Genomic DNA, 26,686 nt, shown 5'->3' on the forward strand with positions numbered 1-26,686 from the left:
AGTCGCCTGCTCGGTGGGGGACCTGAAAGAGCCGCAGGCACGCGTGGCCTTTGCGGGACAGGGGCGCAGAGTCAGCCCCAGAAGGGCTCCCTCTCCTTGGGGGTCTTCCTTCCAGGTCCCTTCGGGGGACTCGCGGGGTGGGGCTCCCCAGGCCTTTGCGCCCCTGGCTGGACTGACTGGGGTGAAGCAGAAGGGCCCCCGCCCGGCTCCGTCCAGCCCGAAAGCCCCGCGAGCCACAGCTGCCAGCCCGTGTAGGCAATACGGCCCGGGTTGGGTGCAATAGAAGGCAGCTTCCTAGGATCCTGCGCTCGAGGGCAGGGGCAGCCCCCTCCCCACAGCCAAGGCCGGGGGGGGGCAGTGCCAGGGGTCCCCTCCACACCCGCACTGAGAGGGCGCGGGAAGAGGCCCGCAAGCAGGAACCCTGCCTGGCCTGGGAGGGGGCGACTCGGGCTCTGGAACCACCGCCATTTCCTGAGATCCCGAGGACCCACCAGAGCAATGGCAAGGGCGGGCGCCCTCCCTTACAACGGAGGAGTGCCCTTTTGGGGGTCAAGTCAAACCGTTGGAAGGTTGCAGCGCCTGCTGTGGCTGCAGAGGCCGATATGGGAGAGGCGGGGGCCGGGGCAGCCGAAGATGTCCGGCTGTGCCGCTGCAGACGCACCAAGGCATTTCTTCTCTCTGCGCTCCCCGCGGAGCTTGTTCCTCCTCTGCTCGTTGCTTTGGATGCAGACTTGTCTACCTGTCTCTGGGGAACCAGAGACCCTCTAAGAAATACCCACAGCCCCGGCAGAGAGAGGGGGCAGCTTCCCCCTCCCCTCCCCTCCCCCTTGGCTGCTCTCTGAGATGATGCTCTAAGAAGCTAAGCGGAGCCCGCTGGATCAGGCCAAATGCCCATCTAGCTCCGCATCCTGTCATCACAGGGGCTGCCCAGGCAAGCTCCTTCCTCAGCGCCCCACGTCCCGCTCGGCCAGGAGGCGGCTCCCGGGCGGGCTAGTCGGGAAGGCAAACTTTACGCACCTTTGCGGCAGAACCGAGTTGGCTCTGGGCCCCAAGGGGTTAACCCCATGTGGGGCTTCGGGGCAGCCGCTGGATTCCCTGCGCGCAGGCGCCCCCTGCTGCTCCTGGGTGGGAATGGCAGGAAGGACAGCCCTTTGGGAAGTGAGGCCTCGGTCTGGGGCCCCCCATCTGCTCATGCGCCCCACGGAGGGGCTGCAGAGTCCTCAGGCCAGCCGGGCCGTTACCTAAAAATACCGCAATGAAGTGGAAAGGCCCCTTTACTGCTGCCTGAGCATCCTGTCTCCTCCCCTGGAGTGCTGGGCCAAAGCCTTTGGGCAAAGGAGGGCTGTGGGGGTTCCCTAGAGGGCAGGTGGGGGCTGCATGGGGTGCTGTGGGGGGATTAAAGGGCTGGCAGCAAGGCTGGGGGGGTGCTACTGCTGCCTGAGCCAGCAGAACTCCAGGGCAGGGCAGGGGGTGTGTGTATCGTGTGGCCATTCGCCTGTGTGAGTTGTGGGGCTCCGGAGATTCTTCAGAGAAGGCTGCTCTGAGCTGCAGAAGGGCAATGGGAAGGAATGGCGCTTGCCTGCTCTCCTGCCCCAGACCAGTCCAAGGGAAGACCGCAGCTGGGAAGCTGCCTGGTGTGGAGAAAGGCAGCCTTCCGTGGGGAAGGAAGCTGGGAACTTCTGCATGCCAAGCAGCTTCTCTGTTGCAGAGCTGTGGCTGCTGACTGGCAGGCATGTGGGCAGCCACCCAAGCACCCACGGCAGAGCTCAGGCCTGGGCCGCCTCACCCTTTCATGCCAAAGCTGCCCTGGGACGCCACCAGCCAGTCATCTCCCACCACCCTGCTTCTGCAGGGGATCTTCCTGGACTCTTCCCATCCTGCCAGCTTCTTCTGACTTTTGCCTTGTCCCATGGAGTCCCAAAGGAAGATGGGAGCCTGCCAGGGGACAGGCCAGACTGGCTCATTACTGCCTTGACGGACCTACGTATCTCCAGGTTGCCATGCAGGGGGTCTCTCTGCCAGCAGGACCTGGCGACTCCTTCTGCACGCAAGGCAGGTGCTCAACCCCCTTGCTCCCTTGCTTGGCCCCTTGCTATGGCCTTAGGCACGCTTCTGCACCTACGGAGAAGTGGCCCCAATCCTGCAAGGAACCCGTGGCACCACAGAATTGACCAGGCACCCAGGACAGAGGTCCAGAAAGTAAATGCTGCCCTCTTTATTCCATCAATACAAATGTAAGAAGGGGAGGGGGGAAGAGAGCGGGGAGCAGGGTACCCGGGGGGTGCCCCCCTTTCTCTAGGGCGGAAGGGGGCGACTGTAGGCGGCTTCTACTTCTGCAAAGACGGCGTCAAAGAACTTTTCCCAAGAGAGCCTCATGTCCTTGGTGAACTCATCTGCCAGGAGTTCTTGGAAGACGCAGAGAATGGTCTGAAACAGAAGCTGGGCAAGGAGGGCACCATTCAGCGGGCAGCTTGGGGTGCATTCCCAGTGACCCCCAAGGCGCTAACCACGAGGCTCCCTTCCCAAAAGCCCCTGCTTGAGCACCCCATAGATTCCCTGCCTGGCTCAGCCTGCAGGAGACGGCCCCAGGAGAGGCATTAAGCCTGAAGGGGGGAAAGGGCAGCGGAGGAAGCCTGTGGCTGCTCTTGTGGCAAAGGGCAGTGCTGAGGAAGCCCAGCTGGGCTCCCTGTCTGGTCCCTGAGCCACCCCCCCCATGCCGTGCCCACCTGCCCCACACCTGATGCCACCTGTGCCGGCAGGTGTGGCCAGGGAAGAACACGGTGGCAAAGGGACGCTTGCACGCTTTCATGGGGCCTCCTTGCAGGGGAAGCTGGCTGGCAGCTCCAGTCAGCTGGGGTGGCTGCGCCAGGGAGTTCCTCGCCTGGAAGGTCCTGTCTGGAGCCCCCTGGTGCCTTCAGCGAGACCGGCTTGGCTTGGCTTCAGAGCTCCCCTGAGCCAGACAGGCTCTGCAGTGAGCCCCACTGATGTGGCCCCCTGGCCTCAAGGCAATGCCAGGAGAGTGGCAGGAGGTGGCCTGCTGGGGATGCCAGGATCAGACCCAGGTTCCCCCCTGTGGGATGTCTCATCAATGATGCAGTCAAGTGCAACATTTCCTGTTGCCTAGAATGGTGGACACACAGGGGAATGTGGCTCCAGACTTCCTGTCATACCTGCCCTGGAGCCTCACCCCCTGTGTGTGACCAGGTAGATGGGCGTGGCCTCAGCAGACCCTACAAAAGGGCCAGCCATGCAGGCATCTTCCTCTTTGGGTCTCTGATGGCTCTTAGCCAGCAGCACAGAGGAACGAAGCCACAAGGTGGAAAGTCGGAGGCCCAGCTCAGACTTCTTTTCTCTACAAAGGTAAAGGTAAAGGTGCCCCTGCCCGTAAGGGCCAGTCTTGACAGACTCTGGGGTTGTGCGCTCATCTCACTCTAGAGGCCGGGAGCCAGCGCTGTCCGCAGACACTTCCGGGTCACGTGGCCAGCGTGACAAAGCTGCTCCGGCGTTTACCTTCCCGCTAGTAAGCGGTCCCTATTTATCTACTTGCACCCGGGGGTGCTTTCGAACTGCTAGGTTGGCAGGCGCTGGGACCGAGCAGCGGGAGCGCACCCTGCCGCGGGGATTCGAACCGCCAACCATATGATCGGCAAGTCCTAGGCGTTGAGGTTTAACCCACAGCGCCACCCACGTCCCTTGTTCTACAAAGGTAACTGTAGCCAAAAGATAGAGCCTGCCTTCAGAATTCTACGGTGAACTGAATGTAAGTAAACTTTACCCTTACTTTTAAACAAGACTGTTGTGTTGTTATTATTATTTTAAGCGGGAAATAAAAGGGGAAACTTACCAGCAACAATCCCGACTGGCTTGCATAACTTAAATGATTCTAACGAATCCATCAACTTGGCAATGCGCAAGGGAATGTGCTTGCTCACTAGAGAGCGAGGAGGGATGTTTAATCAATATATCCTCTCCTACTTTCCTCACATTCCCACACCCCCTTTCCCCCCCTCCTGTTGGAAGGCTCCCAGCTGCTCCGAGGGCAAGCTGCCAGCCCAGCGGCTCCTGTGTCCTCCCTGCTTGCTCCCCCCCCCCATACCTGGAACATCCCTGAGGGCACTTGGTGGACGTTCTTGTGGTTATCCACCAGGCGCTCCAGCAGCCGGCAGCCCTGCTTCCGGTTGTCCAGGTTTTCAACCAGCTGGTTGAGAGCCACCATGACCTTCCGGCCGTGGGAGCCCACCTCAGGGTCCTTCAGCAGGTCGCCTTCCGTTGGGACGTTCTTGAAGTACCGCTTGCTGTCAGGGTAGTCTGTGAAGAACCTGCATGCGGAACAGCCAAGGTTCGCTTTGAGTGCAGAGCTCGGGTTTTGTACTGACCCTTTTGAGCAGGGGTGTCAAACTCAAATTCATCGGGGGCCGCACCAGCAGTTTGGTCACCCTCAAAGGGCCGGTTGTATCGGCCTAAAATATTTGAGCAGGCTGAGACCCCTGAAGTTGATGGGCTTTTACCGTATTTTTCACTCTATTGGATGCACCGGACCACAGGACGCACCTAGTTTTTACAGGGGAAAATCAAGGGGAAAAAAATATTATCCCTCCCCCCCAGCCCCAAAGAGCAACGGACAGGCTGCGCGCAGCCTGTCTGCTTCTCCCAGAGCTTCTCGGGGCTGCGGGGGAAGCCCGGGTTCCCCCACCAGCCCCAAAGAGCAAAGAAGCCAAGACAGCGTGCGGGATCCATAGCCGCGCAACCTCTCCAGCCAGGAGCTAAACCTCTCCAGCGCGGCTAAAGAAGACAAGGCAGTGAGCGCGATCCATCCCACTCACTGCCCTGGCTTCCTCTTTAGCCTTGCGCAGCATCTTTAGTCTTGCGCAACGGGATGGATTGCGCCCGCTGTCCACCGGGGCTGGACTAGATGACTCCTGGGGTTCCCTTCCAACCCTGCAATTCTATGACCTCGGAAGGTGTTTGGGGTCTCCACCACTGGAGGCTTTTAAGCAGCAGTTGGGGGACCATCTGCCTGGCGTTCTTTAGCTGTGATTCCTACATTGTGAGGGGGCTGGGCTAGATGACCCTCGGGTGGCCCTCCCAACTCTATACAGTCCTACAGTTCTGCAGCAGGAGATCCACAGCCACTTAGAATCATAGAATCATAGAGTTGGAATAGACCACAAGGGCCATCGAGTCCAACCCCCTGCCAAGTAGGAAACACCATCAGACCACTTCACACAATGCCCACACCATCAGAGCACTTCACACAATGCCCACTCCCAATTTTCATCTGAGAGACATGTGGCTTCAGTGTCTAGGCAGGTACCCCCCTACCTGCCACACTTCCCCCACCCCACTTAAGCTAAGGGAATTCCTGCCCAGAGAAGCTCCCAGGTGAGGCAAGGGTTAAGATCTACCTCTGGTAGATCTCTTGCGGCTGGAGAGGCAAGCAAGGCTAAAGAGGAAGCCAGGGCAGTGGGATGGATCGCGCTCGCTGCCCTGGCTTCCTCTTTAGCCTTGCGAAGCCTCCCCCCCCCCTGCCAGAGACGCGGCAGCCTGTGGGACGAGGCGGGCGGCCTGCGGGGTCGCGCCGGTGGGGGACCTCCGGAGGCGGCCTCTCTGCTCACCACCTCCTTCGTGCTGAAAGGCGACGCGGCACACAACCAGGCGATGGTGCACTGGACGGGCGAGAACGGCGGCTACGCGGGCCACATGACGTGGTCTGGCGGGCCGGATTCGGCCCACGGGCCTTGTGTTTGACACCCGTGGTCTGGTGGGTGGCAGTGATGCCCAGTGGCCTGTTTATTTCACTGGTCAAGAGGGCCCTCGGCCACAGAAATCTCTGCTTCCAAACCTTGACAAAATAGCATTCACAGAAGTCTTGCTTGCCTTGCCCCTGTTCCTCCGCCACTTAATTCCAGAAAGGAATTTGTTGATGGCTTTCAACCTCACACCCATCTGGGACCTCCAGAAAGCAGAAGAGGCCTGGGGAGCTGAAGCATATCTTCTACAGCAGAAATTCTGTCCCCGCGGGACCCCCAGACCTCCCCCAACAATGGTCTCCTGCTTCCCTCCAAGAGCTGCTCACCTGGAAGCCGCCCTTCCCCAGCCAGTCTGCATATTCCAGGTTTCTGAAGAGGAGCCCAGCATCGAAGAGGCCTCTCAGCCCTCCCCACAGCTGCTAGTGGGGGCTCCTCCTCCCTGAACAGAGGGGGAGAAACTGCCTCCTGTCACTTTCTCTGACTTCCCCTGCCTTCTATCTCTTTTTGTCTCTGATGTACACCCAAGTAACACCCAAAGGACCCTGAGCGAGTGGAAGAGAAGAGGATGGTGCCCTCCATCTCCTAACTCTTTCTAAAAGCCATTCTGATCTGGCTCCAGGAGGTGCTCAGGTCTCCTAAATTGGTGAGGGAGGGAAGCAAAGGGCCACAGCGGGTTGAGGCGCACTGCCTTCTGCATGGACTGTGAAAGAGGTACGAAAAAGGCCAGGCTGGTATACAGAACAAATTCAAATATATGTAGGCTGGAGGTGCAAACAGGGGGAGGGAACAACGTGGTGGGGCTGTGAAAAAACTAAGAACTTTTGGGATATTGTATATGAGGAACTATAAAAAATCTTTAAACAAACATTTGTGAAAAAAACGGAAGCCTTTCCTCCAGGCATTCTGACAACTGATATTCCAGTTGACAAGAGGACGGGTTTCTTGCACGCAACAACAGCAGCAAGAATATTGAATGCCAAAAACTGGAAGGGAGATAAAATTCCAATGAAGGAAGAACGGCAAATCAAATTATGTGAACACTTAGAACTAGAAAAGATGACAGAGGCAATCGGCAACCAAAAGTTCAAAACTGAATGGGAGTGTTTCAGAGTATATTTAGGGAAAAAAACATTGTTCCCAAACAAAATCCTTAACATGCCTTGGTTAACTTTTGCAAATTAGATAACAGACAGATAATGTACGTCATGTAACAGCAATGAGCTAAAAAGAATTAAGGGCCCGCCGGGAGGTGGAGGGAAGTCATTTTTGAAGTATGAATGTAGAAGTCTTACTTTATGTTGATTATTAATTTTCTTTATGTATGTCAGGCATCCCAAACTTGGCCCTCCAGCTGTTTTGGGACTACAACTCCCATCATCCCTAGCTAACAGGACCAGTGGTCAGGGATGATGGGAATTGTAGTCCCAAAACATCTGGAGGGCTGAGTTTGGGGATGCCTGATGTATGTTAATGTTTTTTGAGTAATGAATGGAAATAACAGTACTAATAAGCAAATTTAATAAAGGATATATCTATATACATATGAAAAAGAGAAAGGCCAGGCTGGGAGAAATCGCCCCAGGCCAACAGACCAGACCTGATGATAATGAGCCTGCCATTCGCTTCCGCGTCCTCAAAAGCCTTTAGCCAGCAAGTCTGAATGTGCAGCTGCTGTAGCTCTGTCAGAGGCACCATGGGCTCCGGAACGGGCAGCCTGGGGAGGGGACAAGGAGGAGGCAGGTGAGCTGGGCCTCAGGACCTTGGATTCACCCACAGACCAAAATGGACCTTTCTGCCTGAGAGCCTGGGCTTGGAGGCCAGCCAGCAGCAGCCCCTGGGACCCTGAGGGAGAGAGAGGCCCTGGTTCCTTCTGCAATTCCAGGTGGGCCTTGGTGGTGCTGATGGAGGACCTTTACGACAAGGAGGGCAGCGGGATTGTGTGCCTAAGATTCTCCCGCTTTTTCCATCCTACTTTCCTCCACAGTTTGTGCAGAGCAGTAGAAATATTACTGATACGCCAAACCTACATCAAGGCACAGTCACTGAGAGCTCCAACTCCTTTTGAATTATTGTTGGGATTGGCTACGAAGGCAGAACAGGGTCGGGAGTCCAGACTCTAAAGTATGCTAATCCTAGTGGATATGGGTACAGCAGATGGCTTAAGGCAGATGTGGGAAGCTGATTGGCAGATGACTATCAACAAAGAGGTGTGGACCTCAATGTGCAGGAGGGAATTTCCTTTTAAATCAGCCTTGGCCTCAACAAGAAAATGGCCTTGCACACCTATACAGCTAGCCCTTACTCGCTCCTCCTACTCGCCTGGAGGAGACCAAAAGGAGATATTAGAGACATCTTCAAGTACCTGAAGACCTGTCACATGGAAGAGGAAGCAAACTTGTTTTCTCCTGCTCTGGAGGGCAGGACTTGAACCCATGGCTTCGAGTTACAAGGAAGGAGATTCTGACTCAACATCAGGAAGACCTGACAGTAAGAGCTGTATCTTTCAATTCTAATTCTATGGCCAAACTGCTGGAGTATCTCCGGTTCTAACCAAACCATGTGGTGGATGTGCGGGAAAGTGGCTCAGTTCTGGGAGGAAGCATTTGTCCAAATACAGTGGTACCTCGGATTACATACGCTTCAGGTTACATACGCTTCAGGTTACAGACTCCGCTAACCCAGAAATAGTACCTCGGGTTAAGAACTTTGCTTCAGAGTGAGAACAGAAATCGTGCTCCGGTGGCGCGGCGGCAGCAGGAGGCCCCATTAATTAAAGTGGTGCTTCAGGTTAAGAAGAGTTTCAGGTTAAGAACGGACCTCCGGAATGAATTAAGTACCTAACCCGAGGTACCACTATAAAAGCAACTACCTGACAAATGCCTCTAAATGTCTGGAGCTGGCTCTCCGCAATCTTTTTACAGGAGGGAATATTAACTTACAGCTTAACCCTTTAGTAAATCTTTTTCAAGCAGCCAGGCTCATAAGAACAAGATACGGGAAGAACTTCACGGAGGTTTCTCTGACAAATTGGTTCAACTAAGTACGGCGAACTGAACTTGTGGGCGTATAAAGCAATAAAATAAAATTGCCACAAGGCTCGAGGCACAAAGATTCTCTTGCAGCTGATTGGCTCAGCTTTATTATGTACATGGCTAAATATAAACTCCCTTCACATTACAAAACTTTTTGGTTACCTTAAACAGTTTTTTTGCCTGCTATACAAACAGAATTTTTTTTTATAAGAACTTACTATGCTATTTGGTTGTTATTCTGCATGTGCTGTCTAAACCCCAGCTTCAGGGTTGGGCTGAGATATTTAATGATTTATCTATATGACGTCGTTATATGTTGAAATAATACAAATTAGTTAAAAAGTGGGGACTTTTAAAAAGAACTCACACACACACAATCTGCACGGTTGCTCTGTAGAATTTGCTCCCACAAGATGTATTAATGGCTAGCAGCTTGGACAGCTTTAAAAGAGGGATGGGGAAATTAATGGAAGATCGCCATTGCAGCTAGTGGCCATTATGTTCTACTTCGACAACTGGAGCTCATTTGTCTCTGAATTCATTGTTGGCGAGAGCAGTTTTGCACTCGGGTCCTGCTGCCGGACTTCCCTTTTGAGACATCTGGTCGGCCACTGTGAGAACAGGAGGCCGGACTATGATGGCCTTATATTTGTGCTTCCAGATTCATGGCACTTAAGAGGGCATTGTGAAAACTTAAAATTGTGTTATGAGCTGTATTGTACTCATCTATGGCACGGCCAAGATCAAGTTCTTTTTATTCCACTTTCCAGGATGTACTGCAGTGGTCAGCAAACTTTTTCAGCAGGAGGCCGGTCCACTGTCCCTCAGACCTTGTGGGGGGCCGGACTGCATTTTTTTTATAAAAAAATGAACAGATTCCTGTGCCCCACAAATAACCCAGAGATGCATTTTAAAGAAAAGCACACATTCTACTTGTGTAAAAACACACTGGTTCCCGGACCATCCGAGGCCAGATTTAGAAGGCGACTGGGCTGGATCCGGCCCCCGGGCCTTAGTTTGTCTACCCATGATGTAGTGCATACAGTTCTGGTTACCTAAAAAATATTTTAAGGAGAGGGCAGTGGCTGGAGGAGCAAGTTCCCCAAAAGGAAAGAGAAGAATTTGATTGCCATCAGGCTGAGACAGCTCAACAGGAACCACTGCTACAGTCACAGAAGCCAGGGGTGGGGATCGGGTGTGACGAAAAGTTTGGTTTTGCTGGACAGGTTGGTTCAACAAGCGTTTCTTTTTTCTTTCTTTCCTTGCCAGCAAATGGTTCACAAACAGCAGCCTCTGACTGGCTGTGGTTCCAGGAGGGAGAGTTTAAAAGGAGAGGATCTGAAGAGAGACAGGGAGGTGTGACTGGAATTGAGGGTGGAGAGGTTGGGAGACAGGTAGGGAGACAGGTGAGGAGACAGGTGGAGATAAAAAGAGGGAAAGGGAGAAAGAAAAAGAAAAGAAGAACTTCCTCTCTGAGCGTATTGTGAAAGAGTGTGTGTGGTGTCCTGTAGGAGGAATAGACCAGGATTTTACTGGGAGGCAGAGGTTGAGCCAGGAGAAGTAGGAGCTGGAAAGGAACAGCCTCCTTGGGACTCAGTCCAGTCCAGAGGGGAGAGAATCTTCTAAGGAAAAGAAGAAATTCTCAAACCCAGCGAAAGGAGAGAGCCCTTGGGTCTATTACTTAAAGTACTTCGGGAGCTGGATTGTTAAAGGGGGTGGGTAGCTGAAAGGAAGTATTACCTTATAAAGCAGGCATGGCCAGACTCAGCCCTCCAGAAGGTTTGGGGCTACAATTCCCATCATCCCTGACCACTGGTCCTGTTAGCTAGGGATGATGGGAGTTGTAGTCCCAAAAACATATGGAGGGCCGAGTTTGGCCATGCCTGTTATAAAGGAACCAACTTATAATGCAACCAAAAACAACTGAGGACGAGTTAAAGTAAAATAGCATTGTATTCCTGAAGTAACCTAAGTTTTTTGCACTTGTGTTATATACGATCTTACCTAAAATAAATCTTTATTGTTTATTTAAAGAAAACCCACCTGAGACTCCAACTTACTAGTTATCCCCTCACATCGGTCCCCCACAGGATAATCTGGGTTGGAATTTTGAGAGAAAAAACCTTCAGGTAAAGGGCTGTTCCGTGAGGTGGGGGCAAATTATCTGAGTGAGACTGTGCCCAACGGCTTGAGAGGGGAAAGTAGCTTGCTGCGTTTGTGCTATTGCTGGCAACTGCCTTGAACATCCCTCGTCATGGGCTTGACTTACTAATAAAGCATACCTGCGGCAGGTATTTCTGCTAGATCAGGGTCCTCTTGTATGATGCTTGTTACCCATGTGGATTTTAATGAATAGCACAAAAGGTTATGAGTCACAGGGTGGGTGGGAGATGCCATGGATTTAAAAAAGAGTACATCCGTAAGGGTTTAGCTTATTTTTTAGTTGCTAACTTGTTAATATTGCTTCATAGATTATAAATGTCTACTTGGTGATCTGTTAATCACACAACCTATGGTGCATTTATGATGTTTAGCTTATTTTTTAGTTGCTGGTTTGATAATGGTGCTTTCATAGATTACAATTATGTTACGGACGATTTTCCATTTCCATTCCATTGCTGTACTTCTGTTATTGTTATGTATTGTTTGGGTAGAAAGTGGCACCCAGTTGGCAACTTTAGAGTCTGTTTAGAAGAAAGGCAAGTGACATGGACATGTCCCCCCCCTCTTCTGTAATAAATAAGAACTGGGGGCTACTCAATAAAACTGATTAGCAGCAAATTCAGAAGAGAGCCAAGTTCTTCTTTAGGGAAGTTCTTCCCTGTTTAGGGAAGTTTTTAATGACTGATGTTTTGATGTATTTTTAATCTTTTGCTGGAAGCTGCCCAGCTAGATGAGCAGGGTAAAAATACTACATTATTATTATTATTATTATTATTATTATTATTATTATTATTATTATTATTATTATTATTATTATTATTATTATTATGACTTCTTTACACAATGTGTACACTATCTGCCCGGGCTCCCTTGGCTTAAAAGGCGATGAGCTCTCCGCAGCCTCCGGCCGGCGTCTCAGTGGAGTCTCCCTGCTGGGGCGCAGTCCGCCTGTTCGGCTCCCTCCCTCCCTCCCTCCCGCCCCTTCCCCACTCACTCGGGGGGCGCCCTGGATCCGGAGCGCCCGGGGGAAGCCATGCCTCGCTCGCCCACCACCGAACTTTCGACCGGCAACGGCCGCGGGGGGCGGTTGGGGGGCGCTTCGCGAGGCGCGCCGGGGAGACGCCGCCGCTCGCCATGGGGGGTGGGGCGCGAGGCCCCTTAGGGCCCACGGTCGCGGGGGGCTACCCCCCAAAGGGCCAGGGGGCTCCGCGCAAGAGGCGCGCCGGCGAGGCGGCTTCCCGGCGAGGCCCCGGGGCGGAGAGGAGGGTCGGGGGCGCCGCGCATCCCTCGGTCCCGAGGAGGAAAGCGGCGGCTTCTGCGCTGCGCCAAGGAGCTCCCCGTCCCCGGGCGGTGCGGCGGCGGTGCCAGGCTCGTGCCCGTGTCCGGGAGGAGGGCGGGGCGCAGCCAGCAACAGCAGTGGCCGAGGCGCGCTCCCGCCCCCGCCTCCCTCCCTCCCCCGCGGGTGTCCCCGTGACGTCAGCGCCCCGCCAGGGCCGGCCCGGGGCCTCCGCGGACGATGGCGACGCAGGCGGGCCAGGAGGAAGGCGCTCCGGGCTGAGGCGCGCCTGCTGCTGCTGCCGCTGCCGCCGCCGGCTTTCCCTGGCCCCGGGGGCCGCCGCCGCCGCTGCCATGGCGCCCGGCCCGCTGGTGCTGGCGCTGCTGGTGCTCCTGGCCCCCGCCGCCCCCTCGCCGCCCGCCAAGGAGGCGCGGAGCAGCAACGGCGGAGGCGGAGGTCCCGACGGTAAGTAACGGACGGAGGCAGCGCCACTGCCCGGAGCCGCACTGCGGAGGAGCGGGACGGAGTGGCACTCTGCGCGCGCCTAGAGGACCGCGGCTCCGACGCCTCCTGCCCGGCGGATGGGGGATGTGCGGGGACCGTTTCCCTCTTCCCGACCCGGCAGTACTGGAAAGAGAGAGGGGTTCCCGCTTTCTACAGGGGCCGCCCCCCCCCCGCTTTGGATGCGCGCTCGAGTTTGAGCCCGAGGAGGTCCCGTTCAGCCCGGGCGCAAGTGGCCTGGAGTGACCTCGGGGAGAGGCCCGCGGGCCGCCCCGTCTTCAGCCTTCCAGCGTTTGCCCCTTTCAGCCCCGGAGCCAGAGAGGAGGCGCTTGTGGGGTCCCCAGCAGTCCTTTGGCAAAAGGGCCCCCTCCCGCCCAGCCCCCGTTCCTCGGTTTGCCGAGGGGGCCGCCGTGTTTTCGTCTCCCACTTGGGGAAACGGGAGGTTCGCCCGGTCCTGGCTTGGGGCGGGGGCGGCGCCGCCGCGATGGAAAAGCGCCGCTGCCAGGCTGGGGCGGCGCCCGGGTCACGGAGTCCTTGCTTCGCCCGGGGAGGCCGATGGCGCAACGCCCGGTTCCCAGTTACCCGCCGGGCGGCGGGGCGGGACCTTGGTTGAGCATCGCTTGTGCGCGTGGAAAAGCGGCGGAGGGGGGGGGGTCTCTCTCCTCGCCGGGTGAGCGTCGGGTGGCTGGACCGGTCAGGCAGGCTCCCTCCCGCCCGGCGGCCAGCCGGCTTGTCCGCATTCTCTCGCGTGTGCGCCTTGACTCACTGCTTCCTCTGCCTTGGGGGCGCCCCCTCCGCGCCCCTGTGAAATCCCCCCCCCGCGGATTCCTTTCCTTTTAGGGTCGGTCAGCTGAACCTCCACTTCTTGCCCATCTTAGACTTGATCTGAGCTCCTGGCTGCCTCTGTGCTGAGCGTGGGGTGCAGGGGGTTGGCACGGCACATCCTGCCCCTTCCCCATCCCTGCCCATCGCACCTTTGTTTGTCAGTCTCTGCGCTGTGCGCTCAGCAAACAGGCAGGTGCCTGGCACCCTGGTCCCCGCAGGCCAATCCCCTGGGCTTGCCGGCTCAGCCCTTTCAGGAAATGCCAGTCCTTGTGGCAGGCTGTGTGCCAAAGTCCACAGCTCTCTCTTGGCAGAGCTGCCTCTCCTGGCCTCCCCTTGACCTCGCTGCAGGGCAAGGCTGGGCAAGGCCTTCCTGGTCTTCAGTGGGAAGGGCAGGCAGCAGCCCAGAGGCTCCTGTGGCTCTGGACAAGCCCCCTGGGAGCTCCTTGTGGGAAGCCAGAGACATTGAGGGGGGCACTGCCCGCCCCTTCATGCTGCTGCACTTGGCATGGGGCTTGGGGGGGGCTGGCTGCTGATCCCCCTGTGGTGAGAAGCACCACCTGCCCAAGGCTGGCTGGACCTGAATTCTTTCCCCTGCACATTTCCTGACGCCTTGCCCCCTCCTCCCCCCGCAGACCGGTCCTTTGTGGCGGAGTATTTCGTCCAGGGTGCCCAGAAGCTCTCCTTCTACAGCTGGTATGCCAACGCCCGGCTCTTCCGCTTCCGCGTGCCAGAGGATACCGTCCAGCTGCGCTGGCTCCTTCAGGCGTCCCAGGGAAGGGGTCCCGACTGCGGCAGCACCAACGTCACCGTGTGCGTACCTACCCCTTCTCCCTGGGGAGCTCAGTCTGCCGGCTTCCTCCTGGAAAGAGGGTGGCCTTCTCCCCTCCTTCTGCCCCGCTGACCCACGTGTCTCCTGCTGCCTTCCAGCCACTTCCGCCATGGTGCCCCTCCTGTCATCAACCCCCTGGGCACGCAGTTCCCGGCCAACACAAGCGTCCGCCTCGCCTACAATCTGACCACGACTCTGGCCACTCTGGTGCAGAACACCACTTTCGTCAACGTCACAGGACCTGCTGCAGGCGACTGGTTCATGGTGGCCCACCTGCCCAAGGCCGCAGGGAAGATTGAGGTGAAGGTGAGAGCAGGCCGCCTCCTTGGCTGGAGTCTGTGGTGGGAGGGGGGGACAGGGGAGGATCCTGCAGCTGCCGCATTGGGACTTGGCTGTGCCCGACCTGGCAGTTTCTGGAGGATCTACTGCTGTGCCCAGGGCTGCAGGCGGAGGCCCCGAATGCCCTCTTGTGCCAGGTGCGGCCTCCTCCTGCCAGCCACGGTGGTCCAGGAGGCTGGCAGTGATGCGTCCCTCCTCCCTCCCTGCAGGGCATCTCAACGCCATGCACCTACAGCTTCCAGCCGGACATGTTTGTGCTGCGCGTCATCGACTCGCTGATTCTTGAGCCCGACACTCCTGCGCAGCAGACCATTGCCCAGCCCGCCAGGCCCCTTCATGCCAAGTGAGTTAAAACAGGCGAGAGGGTGGGTCCGGTGAGCGCCCCCCATCTCCCTGGGCACCAAGGCCTGCCATGTGCTGGCCAGCTGGAGTCAGCTGCTCCTCCCTCTCTTCTCTCCTGCAGGATCTTTGTCCCCGGCTACAGTGCTGCGCTGCACTTTGAGCTGGGCGGCTGCAAGGTGAACACTTCAAGCCCCTGCGCCCTCCGTGTCACACTGGGCTCTGCCACGCTGCCTTTGCGCTCCCAGAAGGTGCTCAACTGCTCCGGGGACTGCAGCGGCGTCCTTGCTTCACCGCCGTGGGAGAAGTGGTTGCCCATCACAGTGGAAAGCCTCAGCGGCCCTGGGACCAGTGTCTCCTTTCAGCTGAAGGCCTCCTTCACAGGTGTGTGCCAGCTGCGAGAGGGGAGGGGCAAGGGCGGGGTGCCAAGCTGTGTCAGCTCGCCAGTTCCTGAGTCTCTGCTGCGGATGCCCTAGCTGTGGGTCAGGGGGTGGGTTGGCCTGCCTTGCAGCCTTCTCGTCCTGAGGCCCTCGCTGACCTTGCGCCGTGTCCTTTGCAGTGTGCCAGCCTGACAGGGCCAGCTCCTTCCTCAGCTTCTATCACAGCCTGAACCGGAGCCAGGAGGCACCTTTGCTGGGAGGAAGCCCCAACGCCACCCTGCTCACGGGAGCCAGGGCAGCAGCGCACAACCCCCTTGGCCAAAGCAGCCGCTGCCTGCGCAACCAGCCTGTCATCCGCGAAGACCTGGACGTGGTGTCTCTGCATTTTCGTGTCCTTGGAGACATTGGTGTCCCTGTGCAGGCCGAGCCCCCGGCGTTGCTCCTCTTCAACCTGAACTCGGGCATGGACAGCGGGGGGACCCTGGTGCTGAATCTGGCCCTTAACCAGGTAAGAGGGTTGACCTGGCACTGCCCCTCTTGGGGCACTGGAGCCGGACTGCTAGGGGAGAGGCGCCAACTGAGTCTCTTTCCTGCTTTGTCCTTGCAGACCGGCTGGAGCCTTGGGAATGCCTCGGTGTGGGCCTGCTTGAGTGCCAGCTCCCCCGTGCTCTCTGTGAACGCCACGAGGGGCTGCCACACAGGTATGGTTCTCTGCTTGTTGCACCCGAGCCCTGGGAGGGCACTGAAACTGGCAGGCTGGGCGCTGGTTGCTGACGGAGTGTGGGCACTAACGGAAGGCCTGTCTCTCTTCCCTGCCCCACAGCTTTCTCCCAAGGCTATCCGCTGAACGTATCCACCTCTTCTCCAGACGCTACACTCATCATCCCGTACCCAGAAACGGCCAACTGGTTCCTGTCCCTGCAGCTCCTCTGCCCGGAGGGTGTGGGGTGAGCACTCTGGTGCTGCCAGCCGTACGGCCAGGGCTGGGCCTTTGCTGCAGTAGCGGTGGCAGCAAGGCCTCTGGGGCCAGGGTCCCTGAGCACCTCTCAGGCAGGGGTTTCTGCCACCTGGTCCTCGCCTTGCCTTGGGCCTCTCTGCTTTCGCGTGTTGCTGCCAGGTGGGCTCAGCGTCCTTGGTGGCACATGGGCTCTGTCTCTCTCTCTCTGCAGGGAATGTGACCAAGCCAAAGCCCAGGTGTCCGTTGTGACCTTGCTCAGCCCCTGCTTCGATAACTGCGGGACGTATGGGCAGTGCAGCCTCCTGGGCCGCAGTTACCCTTATGCCGGGTGCAGCTGCAAAGCGGGTAAGAGCTTCCTTGGAATGCCAGGGGCCGAGGCCACCAGGGCCTGTCCCTCCTCTACCCTCCTTTCCTCCCCTTTGGCTTCCTTCCCTGGGCAGGGCTAGCCTGACCATCAGCAGCACCTGTTCTCCTTATGCCTCACATGCCCCAAGCCCAGAGTGAAAAGGCCACGGTGTGGTATCCTGCACAGCAGTCAGCCCCTTAGAGAGGGAGCCTAGCTGGAGGGGGCCCATCCTGGGGGCTCTGGGGGATGCTGCGCAAGGTGGCAGCCTTCAGGATGGGCACTCCACTTCCCACCTGGCAGAGGCTGCGTTGGCACGAGGGGCTTTGTTCTTTTGATGTGATGCTCCCGACAGGTAACCCTGCCTCCCCTTCCTCCCCTGGCAGGCTGGAGCGGCTGGAGCTGCACGGAAGACACCAAGGCCCAGCCCGTTGGCACGCAGATCTTGGCCACGCTCCTGCTGACACTCAGCAACCTCTTCTTCCTGCCGGCAATTGCGGTTGCACTTTACCACTACCACCTGGTGGAAGCCTCCGTTTACACCTTCAACATGTTCTTCTCCACCGTAGGTCCAGGCTTCCCCCTCAGTGGGATGGGTGCTGAACGGGATCCCAGCCACCCGTTGGGGTGGGGCAAGGCCCAAGCAGGCCCGTTTTTGGGGAGCAGGGCAAGCAAGCCAGCCCAACCGTCCACTTTCTCTGCCTGCCACTTTCTGGTAGTGGGGCGGCTGGGGAAAAGCAGAGGGCTCCTTGATCCTGGTTCGGTGCCCCTTGCACTGCCCTGTAGCATCCTCAGGCTGCTGTTGTGGTTGTGTGCCCAGTGGGGCCCTGGCACCTCCAGACTTTGGGCTCAGGTGACAAAGAGCTGCACAGTGGGAGTGGTGCCTTCTGACTGGCACCTTCTCTCCCCTCTGCGGCTGCAGTTCTACCACGCCTGTGACCAGCCCGGTGTTGCAGTGATGTGCATCATGGATTACGACACGCTGCAGTTCTGCGACTTCTTTGGCTCTGTGGTCTCCATCTGGGTGACAGTCCTGTGCATGGCTCGACTGGAGAAGACCTTGAAATATGTATGTTGGGGGCAAGCCAGCAAGCGGGGTACTGCATGGGAGGGGGCTGTTGTTTGCAGCGAGCCCCTCTAAAGCCAGGGCAGGCCCAGTCCTGAGCTCACACCTTGAATGTCGCCAGCAAGACTTCCCCTGGGGCAGGAGGCTCTGAATAATAAACAAAACGGATGCAAGAAAATGAACTCTGTGCATTTGCCCTGTGTATCTTGCGGGTTTCCCATCCTGGTGTTGCCAGGTTGACTGAGAGCCAGAGTTGGGCCAGAGAGGCGGACAGGTAGGCTTCCAGTCTTCCTGGGCGTCCGCTGCAGTTTCTCACTGAAAAGCAAAGGTGTCAGTGGGCGTTAGAAAAGGTAAAGATGCCATCAGTATGGCCAAATGTCCCAAAGGCGGCAGGGGCTGCATGAGGACTTGAGGCCCCATTTGGCTAAAAGGCAGAATGCAGAGTTCAGAAATGAACAATCCCAGCAGGGTTTTGTGGCTGGGAGCTCCTGTCTTTGCCCTTGGCATCTTGAAGTGATGCCAGAAGGTGAGTTGGAGTGGCCCGGGCTGCCTTCCTCATCCACCAGCCCCAGACTCCCAAGGAGGTTCCAAGGGCAGCTCTGACTTCTCCTCTCTTCCCCTGCAGGTCCTCTGTGTGCTGGGGACCCTGTTCATCGCCATGTCACTGCAGCTGGACCGCCGAGGGGTTTGGAACATGATGGGGCCCTGCCTCGTTGCCCTCCTCATCATGATTGCAGCTTGGGTAGGTGGCTCCTGCTCTCACCCCTTACGGATCAAGACTTGAGCATCTCCTGGCTCAGGCTACAGCTCTTAGCAGTGGGCTGGGCAGAACCTGCAGCAGGTATTTTATCTTTAAGGTGTAGGCTTCCCCTGCCTTTCACTTCATCACCCATCATGCGCTTTTGGAGTGTAGCCAGCTGAAGAAAGACCCAGCTGACTTCTCCCAGAGCCTTGGGGTGGGTGGGGGGGTGCATCTGGTCTCGGTGGATGGGCAGAGCCCACATCTAGAGACCCTCTGTGGTTGCCCTCTGCCCCACCTGGGATGGCCCATAACCCTTGCCCCTTCCTCTTGCAGGTTCACCGTGGCGTGACCCGGCGCGACTGCTACCCGCCCTCTTGGAAGCGCTGGGCTTTCTTCCTCTGCCCTGGGATCACCCTGGCTGTGGTGGCCATTATGGTGTATGCCTTCATTCAGACCAAAGAGAACTACTTCTACACGCACAGCATCTGGCACATCCTGGTGGCCTCCAGCGTGGCCTTCCTCCTCCCACCTGGAGACAAGCTCCAGAATCCGTGGGACTGGTCCCGCAAGCTGCTCTGCCGCTACCAGATTTGCAAGAATGACCGCGAGGAGCTCTACGCGGTGACGTGACAGACTGAGAGGGGGCGGACTCTTGTGAGGCTCTGGCCCCAAGTGCCTCCCTCTACGCTTCTGGGTCGGCTTGCCAGCCGCTTTCTGGGGCCACTTGGGCATGCAGGGAGAAGGCCATCCATCCTGCAGGAGAGACCATCATGCTGGCCGGGTGAAGAACAGGGAGCTGCGAGGGTCCACAAGACAAACGGCTCACTAGTCTTCACCCGAACCTGAGAGGTCACCCACTCATGAAGCAGGTCTCTCCTCCAGTGGAAACAGCAGGGCTTTCTGGAGCCTTCCGGTGCATCGCCACAGCCCGCTTTTATTGAATCTGCGTGGCTGGGAACTGGAAACCAGGCAGTTCTGCAATCCTGGGAGTGGGGGTGGAGTGACAACTAGAGTCAAGTGTTCCTTGTGGGGCTTGTAGTGTGGTGGGCGGTCACAAGACAGGAGACTGGTGTGCAGCTCTTGACACCCTCACTCCTGTTAATGTGGGAAGAAGAAACAGGGCTGCTCAAACCCGGGAGGGGTGTGTGAATGATAAGCGTGCAAGGGACACACCTGGGCTGGGCAGGGAGGAGAGGCGTCCTTGCTGGCCGTGGTTGGAGAAACCATGTATTGCTCAGGGAGGGGCCAAGTTTCTGTGTCCTGAACTAAAAAGCTGAGCTAGAGCAGCCCAGTTCTGTTCCTCTGCCTGTGGGTGCCAAGCGAGCTCTGCCACTCGTTGCCAGGCCTGAGACTGACTTGGTCACGTGATACTGCTGAATGAAAACTTTGTGGCACTGTTGCCATTCAGCAGTGTGCATCCACCAGCCAGGTTGTTCAAGATTCTTCAACTGCTGGTGGGCTTTGGACTTGGGTGCAAGCAGGGAGATCCTGTTCTTGCATCTTTCTCTCCACCACTTTGGGGCTATTCCCCCTGTTTTGGGGGAGCCACAATGAATGTAAAAGCCCTCAGCCAAATGACTGAGCTCTTTGCAGTCCCAGAGCTCTTAGTCCTCGTGGCCAGGCAAGAGCCCAGCACTGTTTGCTCACCTGTCTTCTGGCTCTGGCAGCTGGCACTGCTGGGCCAGGATAAGACCATGACAAAACCTTTTGCAAATGCAGACACAGGTGGAAGAGCCAGGGACTCCAGAGAGTTCTTTTAGCGCAATAACACACACTCCTGTTTTAAGGTCCTTAATTTGGGGTGTTTATTTTTTTTCTTCCCCTCAGTCACTGCAGGGCACTAATCTTAAATGCGTAAATGGTTATTTTGTTGATTACCTCAGGAAGAACTTCAGCAACTGCAGTTCAGAAAGTTCTGTTAGTACCTTGTTAACTTTATGTTATACTTTGCCTTTTCGAAGCTGTTTAAATTGATTTAAGCTGTCATTTCGTTCAATTAAAAGTCATGCACACTGTGCTCCTCTGCCTTTGGTGCTTATTTCTAGCAATCTAATTAGAAGTGCAGGGAGTGTGTCTGACAACCCTTTGAGCAGAAGCAGGAGGCACCCCCCACCCTGCCCCACAGCAGACTGGGCAGCCTCCATTTTGGGACTCTTACCGCCACCTTGGACCTTGGAAAAGGTGCCTTCTGCTGGGTGGGGTGATCGCTGGCCAGCCACACAAAGTTTGCTTGGAGATGAGGGGGCTTCTTGCTTCCCTTCTGTGTGTGCCCCTCACTTCACAGGAGGTCCGGAGGGTGGCAACACGATAACGGGGCCTTTTCTGCAGGGCCTGCCTGCTTTAGGATGCTCTCCTTGGAGAGCCTCACATGGCACCTTTTATTGTGTATATTTAGGTGCCAGGTGAAAGTGTTCTTCAGCCAGACATTTGACAATTTATGGCTTTCTAAGGTGTGTGGGGGGGATTGTTTTTTCCTTTTCCCATTATTATATTATGCATTTTGTGTTTTATGCTGTAACCTGTCCTGTGGTCTTTTGATGAAAGGCAGTGTATGGTTGGTTGGGTCCATCTGTCTCTGGGGACAATGGAGGAATGTGCCCTTGGAGGTGAAGGCAAACTCCTGGAAGGTTGCAGTGCCTGCTGTGGCTGTAGAGACTGATACAGGAGAGACATGTTTTATTGCAGCAGGGGCAGATGAAGACATCTGGTTGTTGTGCACCACGGTGTTTCTTCTCTCTGTGCTCCTCTCAGTGGTTATTCCTCCTCTGGTCACTGCTATGGGTGCACAATCTGACTGTCTCCAGGCACTGTGGTTGTAGTAGGGAGTGGGTGGTGCTGTGGTCTAAACCACTGAGCCGCTTGGGCTCCCAATCGGAGGGTCGGTGGTTTGAATCTGGGGGTGAGCTCCCGTTGTTCTGTCCCAGCTTCTGCCAACCTAGCAGTTTGAAAGCACACCAGTGCAAGTAGATAAATAGGTACCACTGCGGCAGGCAACTAAACGGTGTTTCTGTGTGCTCTGACACTCATCATGGTGGCCACATGACCCGGAAAGCTGTCCGTAGACAAACGCCGGCTCCCTCGGCCTGAAAAGTGAGATGAGCGTTGCAACCCCAGAGTCGCCTTTGACTGGACTTAACCGCCCAGGGTCCTTCACCCTTTGTACTGTGGTTGCCTGCAAGGAATTCCCACACGGCAGCGTTGCTGGTGCCAGCCTTCATGTCCCATTTGCAGACATCTTTGTAGCGCAGCGTTGGCCTGGTGCCTGAAGGCAGCTCCCGGCAGAGCGCATCCTTGGGGATCCTGCCGCCTTCCATTCTGCGGACGGGACTAAGCCAGGTAGATGCTGCTGGGACAGGGAGTGGGAACAGGCTGGGAGAGTGTGGGCTTGGCAGGGAGAGCACACCTGGCCTGCCATGGGATGCCCAATTTTCCTGACGCAGCACATAAATTCAATAAGAACCATAGATTAATACTCCATAACGAAGAGAGGGTTTGCGACCCCCTTTCCTGCTTCACTCATTGAAAACGAGCTGATGACGAAACCAGCACTCGTCACTCTCGGCCCGCCTCGCGGGGTTGTTGTGCGAGGACGAGGTGGGGAGAAGCGCAGCTCCCGTTCCCGCCTCGAGCCCCCGGGGAAAGCGGAGCGACGAGGAGGCCCGGACGCCGCCGACTCCCCCGCAAGGCAAGGCCTTGTGGAGCGAAGCCCCTCGGATCCTGGCAGGCCCGCTGCCATGGCAACGGCGTAGGGGCGGGACTCTCGGAAACGCGGCGCTCTGCTCCAATGAGAAACAAGCAGGAAGGACGGCCTTCTGCCCTCCCCGCCTGGCGGCCGCGCTTTGCTTCCGGGTCGGCGGTGCCCTGCGCCTGCGCGAGGCCGCCGCTTGACCTTTGCCCTCGCTTTGGCGGAAGGAGCCTGCGGCGTGGCTCGGCGGGCGCAGACCGAGGCCCAGGGGACGCCCGGCCGCCCTTCTCCGCCCTCTCGGCGGGATGCCTCTGCACAAGATCCCGCCGCGGCTGTGGGACGCGCTGAAGCTGCAGCAGGGCATCTACGCGCGCCTGCCGGCCCACTACCTCCGCGCGCTTCGGGAGGAGGCCGCGGCGCCGCCCCTCGCCGTCCACTGGAGGCCCCGCGGCGCCCAGCACGTGCGGAACCGCAGGACCGGCGAGCGGGAGCGCGTGCAGGACGTGCCCGTGCCCGTCTACTTCCCCCCCGAGAGCCAGCAGGGCCTGTGGGGCGGAGAGGGCCTGGTGCGCGGCTGGCGCTACGCCCGGGGAGACAAGGTGCGCTGCCGGCCGGGCCGAGGGGGCTGGGCGGGCGGACCCCGCCTCGGGGGCCTCGGGGGAAGGGCGGGGGAGGAGGAGGAGGCGCCTGGCTCCAGGACCCGGGGAGCCGCTGCTGCCGGTCCGTGGAAGCGACGCCCCGCGAGGTGGAGCCGCCGGGCAGCGGGGCCTCCCGTTTGGTCTGAGCTTTCCCCTCCCAGCCGCCAGGATCTTGGCTGCATCTGCTCTTCCTTGTGTCCTCAGCTTGCCGCCAGGGTGAAGAAGATCTGGAAGCCGCAGCTCTTCTATCGAGATCTCTACAGTGAGATCCTGGATAAGAAGTTGACGATTACAGTCACCATGCGGACGATGGACCAGATTGACGCTGTCTACGGCTTTGATTATTACATCTTAAAGGTAGGTTTGTGGTGATAGCTTGACAGGCTGTCGTTCTGTCTGCAAGCGTGGGAAAGCCAGTATGACAGCTATCAGATGAATACTTCATGATGGCCTTGAAGCAGCCTTTGTGGGCCACGTCCCAGAGCTCTCCTTTGAGTGCTGCAGGTCCTTCCTGAACTATTTGACAGAAGTCATAAGGACTGTAGTCTGCTTGCCATTGAAAGCCCCTCTTTGCCCTGAACATATCGGTGGAAACTGGTGACAAGCCGTTGCATCTTTCTCTGACCTCACAGACCCCAAAAGCTGAGCTGTGTTCTAAACTGGGAATGGACCTGAAACGCACAATGCTTTTACGACTTGCCCGCCGGGACCCTTCCCTCCATCCAGATGACCCAGCAAAGAGGGAGGCTATTTACGACAAATACAAGGTGGGTGACTTCTTTTTCTTCAAGGGTCTGGAGGGGCCCATAAGTGGTCCGGTGGCATTCCTGTGGGAATGTTGTAGGACCATTTCACTTCCCTCTCAGTTTGGGTTTGGTTCAGGGAGCTATTGTAGTGGGTGAAGAGGCAGACCTACGAGTCAGGAATCCCGAGTTCAGATCTTGCAGTGTTGCTTTAAGGGTTACAAATAGGGTAACATCTGTAGAATGCTTTAAATACATAATAGTAAATATTATTTCCCCACCCCAAGATGTCCACATTGATTGGATGATTGTAGCAGCAAATTTTTTGCTTTTGAGCCAGCATCCATCATAATCTGCAATTGCTGTGAACACCAATCATCATTCTTGTAGCAACACTAAGGGCTGTAGATTGGTTATGAAAGCTTTTCTGTGCTTGCGCCAATGCGTAAGGTCTAAGAGTCCCAGCTGTGCTCTGTATTTCCCACTACCTAGAACTTGGCTAGAGGGACACATGGCACTGGTGGAAGTTGCATAGTTAGAGGGTGTAGAAAGGCCAGTATAACTGTTGATATGCCTACATATATAATGGCTGCTGTTACTGTCTTTCCACCCCTGGTAATGCAGAATCCAGTGGCATCTTCAGAAAGGCTGTAGTGATAAGTATAATAGAGCCCAGGATAGGGTTGGGAACCCCTGAAAAGCTGCCAGTCAGTGAACAATATGGTGGGCTAGTGGTCTGACATGGTACAAGGTAGTCTTCAATCTTGCTGTCTTTGCTGCTTCCCAGTGAGTCTCTGTGCTGAGAGCTAATGCGTGTTACCTTTGCATGCAGGAGTTTGTGATCCCAGAGGAAGAGGCAGAATGGGTTGGGCTGAGTTTGGAAGAAGCTGTGGAAAAGCAGCGACTCCTGGAGAAGAAGGTGTGTTTTCACCCTTTGTGTTTGTGGCCCAATCCCAGTAAAGTATTGTCTCTGGAACATCCACCTATGACCCTCAAAGCTGTGTAAAATAAGTGTGCTTTTTGCTTTTATGCCGAGGGGCAATACATTCCATTGCTAAGGTTTGCTGTCTATGGGACTACATGGAATATGCTCCCTTTGCTTAGTTATGGAGGGGTGGGAGGCATCTCAGTCGGACTCTGCAGATGCTAGACTGGCTCCTGTAATCACTTGTATCCAAAATGCTGTTGATTTCTCTCGAGGGCTGCTGTGATGCTTTGGATTGGCTCACACATAACACTAAGGCGTGTGCTACTTGGATTGTCCGAGCCCAGCCCAGAGGCTTCACGTTAGTAAATCAGGGTTTGTTCTTGGGTTATAACCTGTGGTTAACATTGACCATGGCTTTGTTTTAATGTGCAAACCTAGCCTTTGTATAATTGGGTCTCTTCCTCATTGTGTCTTCCTCCCTGCCCCCAATCTTTCTCTCAGGACCCTGTTCCCTTGTTCAAAGTCTATGCAGAAGAACTGGTGCAGCAGCTTGAAGCACAGAAACTTTCTGAATCGGCTGAAGTGCAGAAGGTCTAACAGGAGAATCAAGCACTGTGAACTTCTCTTTGGGCTTATGTTAAACAGACCAAGGGATGGAACTGAGAAAGCTGGATCCAGAATGGTTAAGTATGTGCTCGCTAACTGATACTTGTCATGTAAAGGCTGCTCTGCCCCCTGGACTTGGGAGGGGACTAGCTGCCTTGAGCTACCTCCTCACGCTCCATTCAGGATGCTTTTGCCGTAAAGAAAAGGAGGAGGCTTTCAGTTCATGGCTTCCCAGCTTCTCCTGCATGTTGCTGCTCAGCCTCTACACCTGCAGCCACCATGTGGTCCGTGATCCCCAACTTTGAGGCTGGTCGTCATGAGAGTCTTTTGCCACCAGGCTTTGGAGCACCCTGGAACGCATCCCGCCTTGGAGTCCTCGGAGACCCTCGGGTCTTCAGGGCCCGATAGCAACATTTGCAGCAGAATACCAAAGCCGTCGGCTGACCTCTCTTGAGGAACAAGCCACATCCTGTAACCTTAATTAAGATCCAAAGCACAGCATGAAAGAAAAGAATAAACGGCTTCTGAATTATTATTGAAACGGTGTAGTCTCTTGTTCTTTTTAGCTGGAGTAAGAAACCAAAGGGACAAAAGCTGGAGCGTTAGGAACTTGGAGGACTGTTGCTGTGTGGCAGATCTCTGAGCCCCTGTGTCCTTGCTTTCTGGAATGTCCCTCAAGCCCAGTTAAGGCACATGCCTACCAGGACATGGTGTGGCTGCTTTGATGCGTAGAAGGAATACAATCCCATTCGCCCTCCCAGGCATGGACCAGGATAGTGGCGGCAGCAGCCACTGGGAGAACCAGTGTGGGCAGCCTGGGCATCATCGGGGGTGGGGGGCGGCAGCAAGAATTACTGTATGCAAACATCTGTTCTTGTCCTGAAGTCATCTGAGTTAAGCTTCAGTTGCCAGGTATCCTATGGCTCCTTAGTTTTAAATGAAAGAGCCACCTTGATGGGTCTGGCTGCAGTGTAATGACTCATATTTAGTTTAAAATTATACATCCCACTTTTCACCATTTTTTAGGGTGCAAAGTCGCTTACAGCAATAAACTACACAGTATACAAAATTTAAAATGCTTAAATTTAAAATCTGAAGAATTTAAATAGCTTGTGGGCCTGAAAGTTTCTACTCCAAATCCTGCCTTGCAGAATGTGCTCTCTCTCACACACACAAACACACACGCATATGTGCCACGTGAGGATAGTATAGCTTGCCACAAAAAGGTGGTCATTGGCTGCTAGTCATGGCTCTGTACCACCTCCGGTATTGGAGGTTGTTTGCCTCTTCACCTGTTTGTTACACTTGTTCTTCTCCCCACTTTCCCCTTTATCCTCACAAGAACCCTGTGAGAGAGTCACTGGCCTAAGGTCACTGAGCAATCTTTGTGGCTGAAAGGGAAATGGAACCCTGGCCACTCCAACCGCTGCCCCACCCTGGCTCTTGAGTAGCAGTTGCTTGGGGATACCAGTAAAGAGTGCTGTTGTGATCATGTCCCACAGGCATCTGCTTGTGAGTACAGGATGCTGGACTAGATAAGCCT

The 26,686-nt window shown here is 56.1% G+C and overlaps 3 protein-coding genes across 5 annotated transcripts; 2 read left to right on the forward strand and 1 right to left on the reverse strand.

Annotated features, from left to right (window-relative positions):
• Positions 1-2,191: 2,191 nt before the first annotated feature.
• LOC309518670 (hemoglobin subunit pi-like) lies at positions 2,192-12,090 on the reverse strand. Of its 3 annotated transcripts, none has more exons than XM_082199001.1 (4): positions 11,936-12,090; positions 7,348-7,464; positions 4,097-4,319; positions 2,192-2,439 (listed from the first exon to the last, which is right to left on the reverse strand). In XM_082199001.1, exons 1-4 carry the CDS (start codon positions 12,079-12,081, stop codon positions 2,296-2,298), a joined length of 630 nt encoding a protein of 209 aa, XP_082055127.1. In that variant the 5' UTR covers positions 12,082-12,090; the 3' UTR covers positions 2,192-2,295. The 3 variants fall into 3 exon arrangements, with proteins under 3 accessions (XP_082055127.1, XP_082055128.1, XP_082055129.1); XM_082199002.1 differs by having other exon boundaries at positions 11,940-12,061; XM_082199003.1 differs by lacking the exon at positions 7,348-7,464.
• Positions 12,091-12,538: 448 nt separating this feature from the next.
• Positions 12,539-20,560, forward strand: PGAP6 (post-GPI attachment to proteins 6). Its single transcript, XM_082199000.1, has 13 exons — positions 12,539-12,686; positions 14,180-14,357; positions 14,475-14,682; positions 14,925-15,058; positions 15,179-15,438; positions 15,614-15,942; positions 16,042-16,135; positions 16,258-16,381; positions 16,604-16,737; positions 17,122-17,300; positions 17,658-17,804; positions 18,427-18,543; positions 18,877-20,560. The coding sequence occupies exons 1-13, from the start codon at positions 12,575-12,577 to the stop codon at positions 19,171-19,173; spliced, it is 2,313 nt and encodes a 770-aa protein (XP_082055126.1). The 5' UTR covers positions 12,539-12,574; the 3' UTR covers positions 19,174-20,560.
• A 1,955-nt stretch (positions 20,561-22,515) lies between these two features.
• On the forward strand, positions 22,516-25,684 carry MRPL28 (mitochondrial ribosomal protein L28). Its single transcript, XM_082199555.1, has 5 exons — positions 22,516-22,827; positions 23,071-23,223; positions 23,499-23,633; positions 24,442-24,528; positions 25,039-25,684. The coding sequence occupies exons 1-5, from the start codon at positions 22,534-22,536 to the stop codon at positions 25,132-25,134; spliced, it is 765 nt and encodes a 254-aa protein (XP_082055681.1). The 5' UTR covers positions 22,516-22,533; the 3' UTR covers positions 25,135-25,684.
• The last annotated feature ends 1,002 nt before the right edge of the window (positions 25,685-26,686 follow it).

Source organism: Podarcis vaucheri, assembly GCF_965113315.1.
Source record: "Podarcis vaucheri genome assembly, chromosome: 14".
Lineage (NCBI taxonomy): Eukaryota > Metazoa > Chordata > Lepidosauria > Squamata > Lacertidae > Podarcis > Podarcis vaucheri.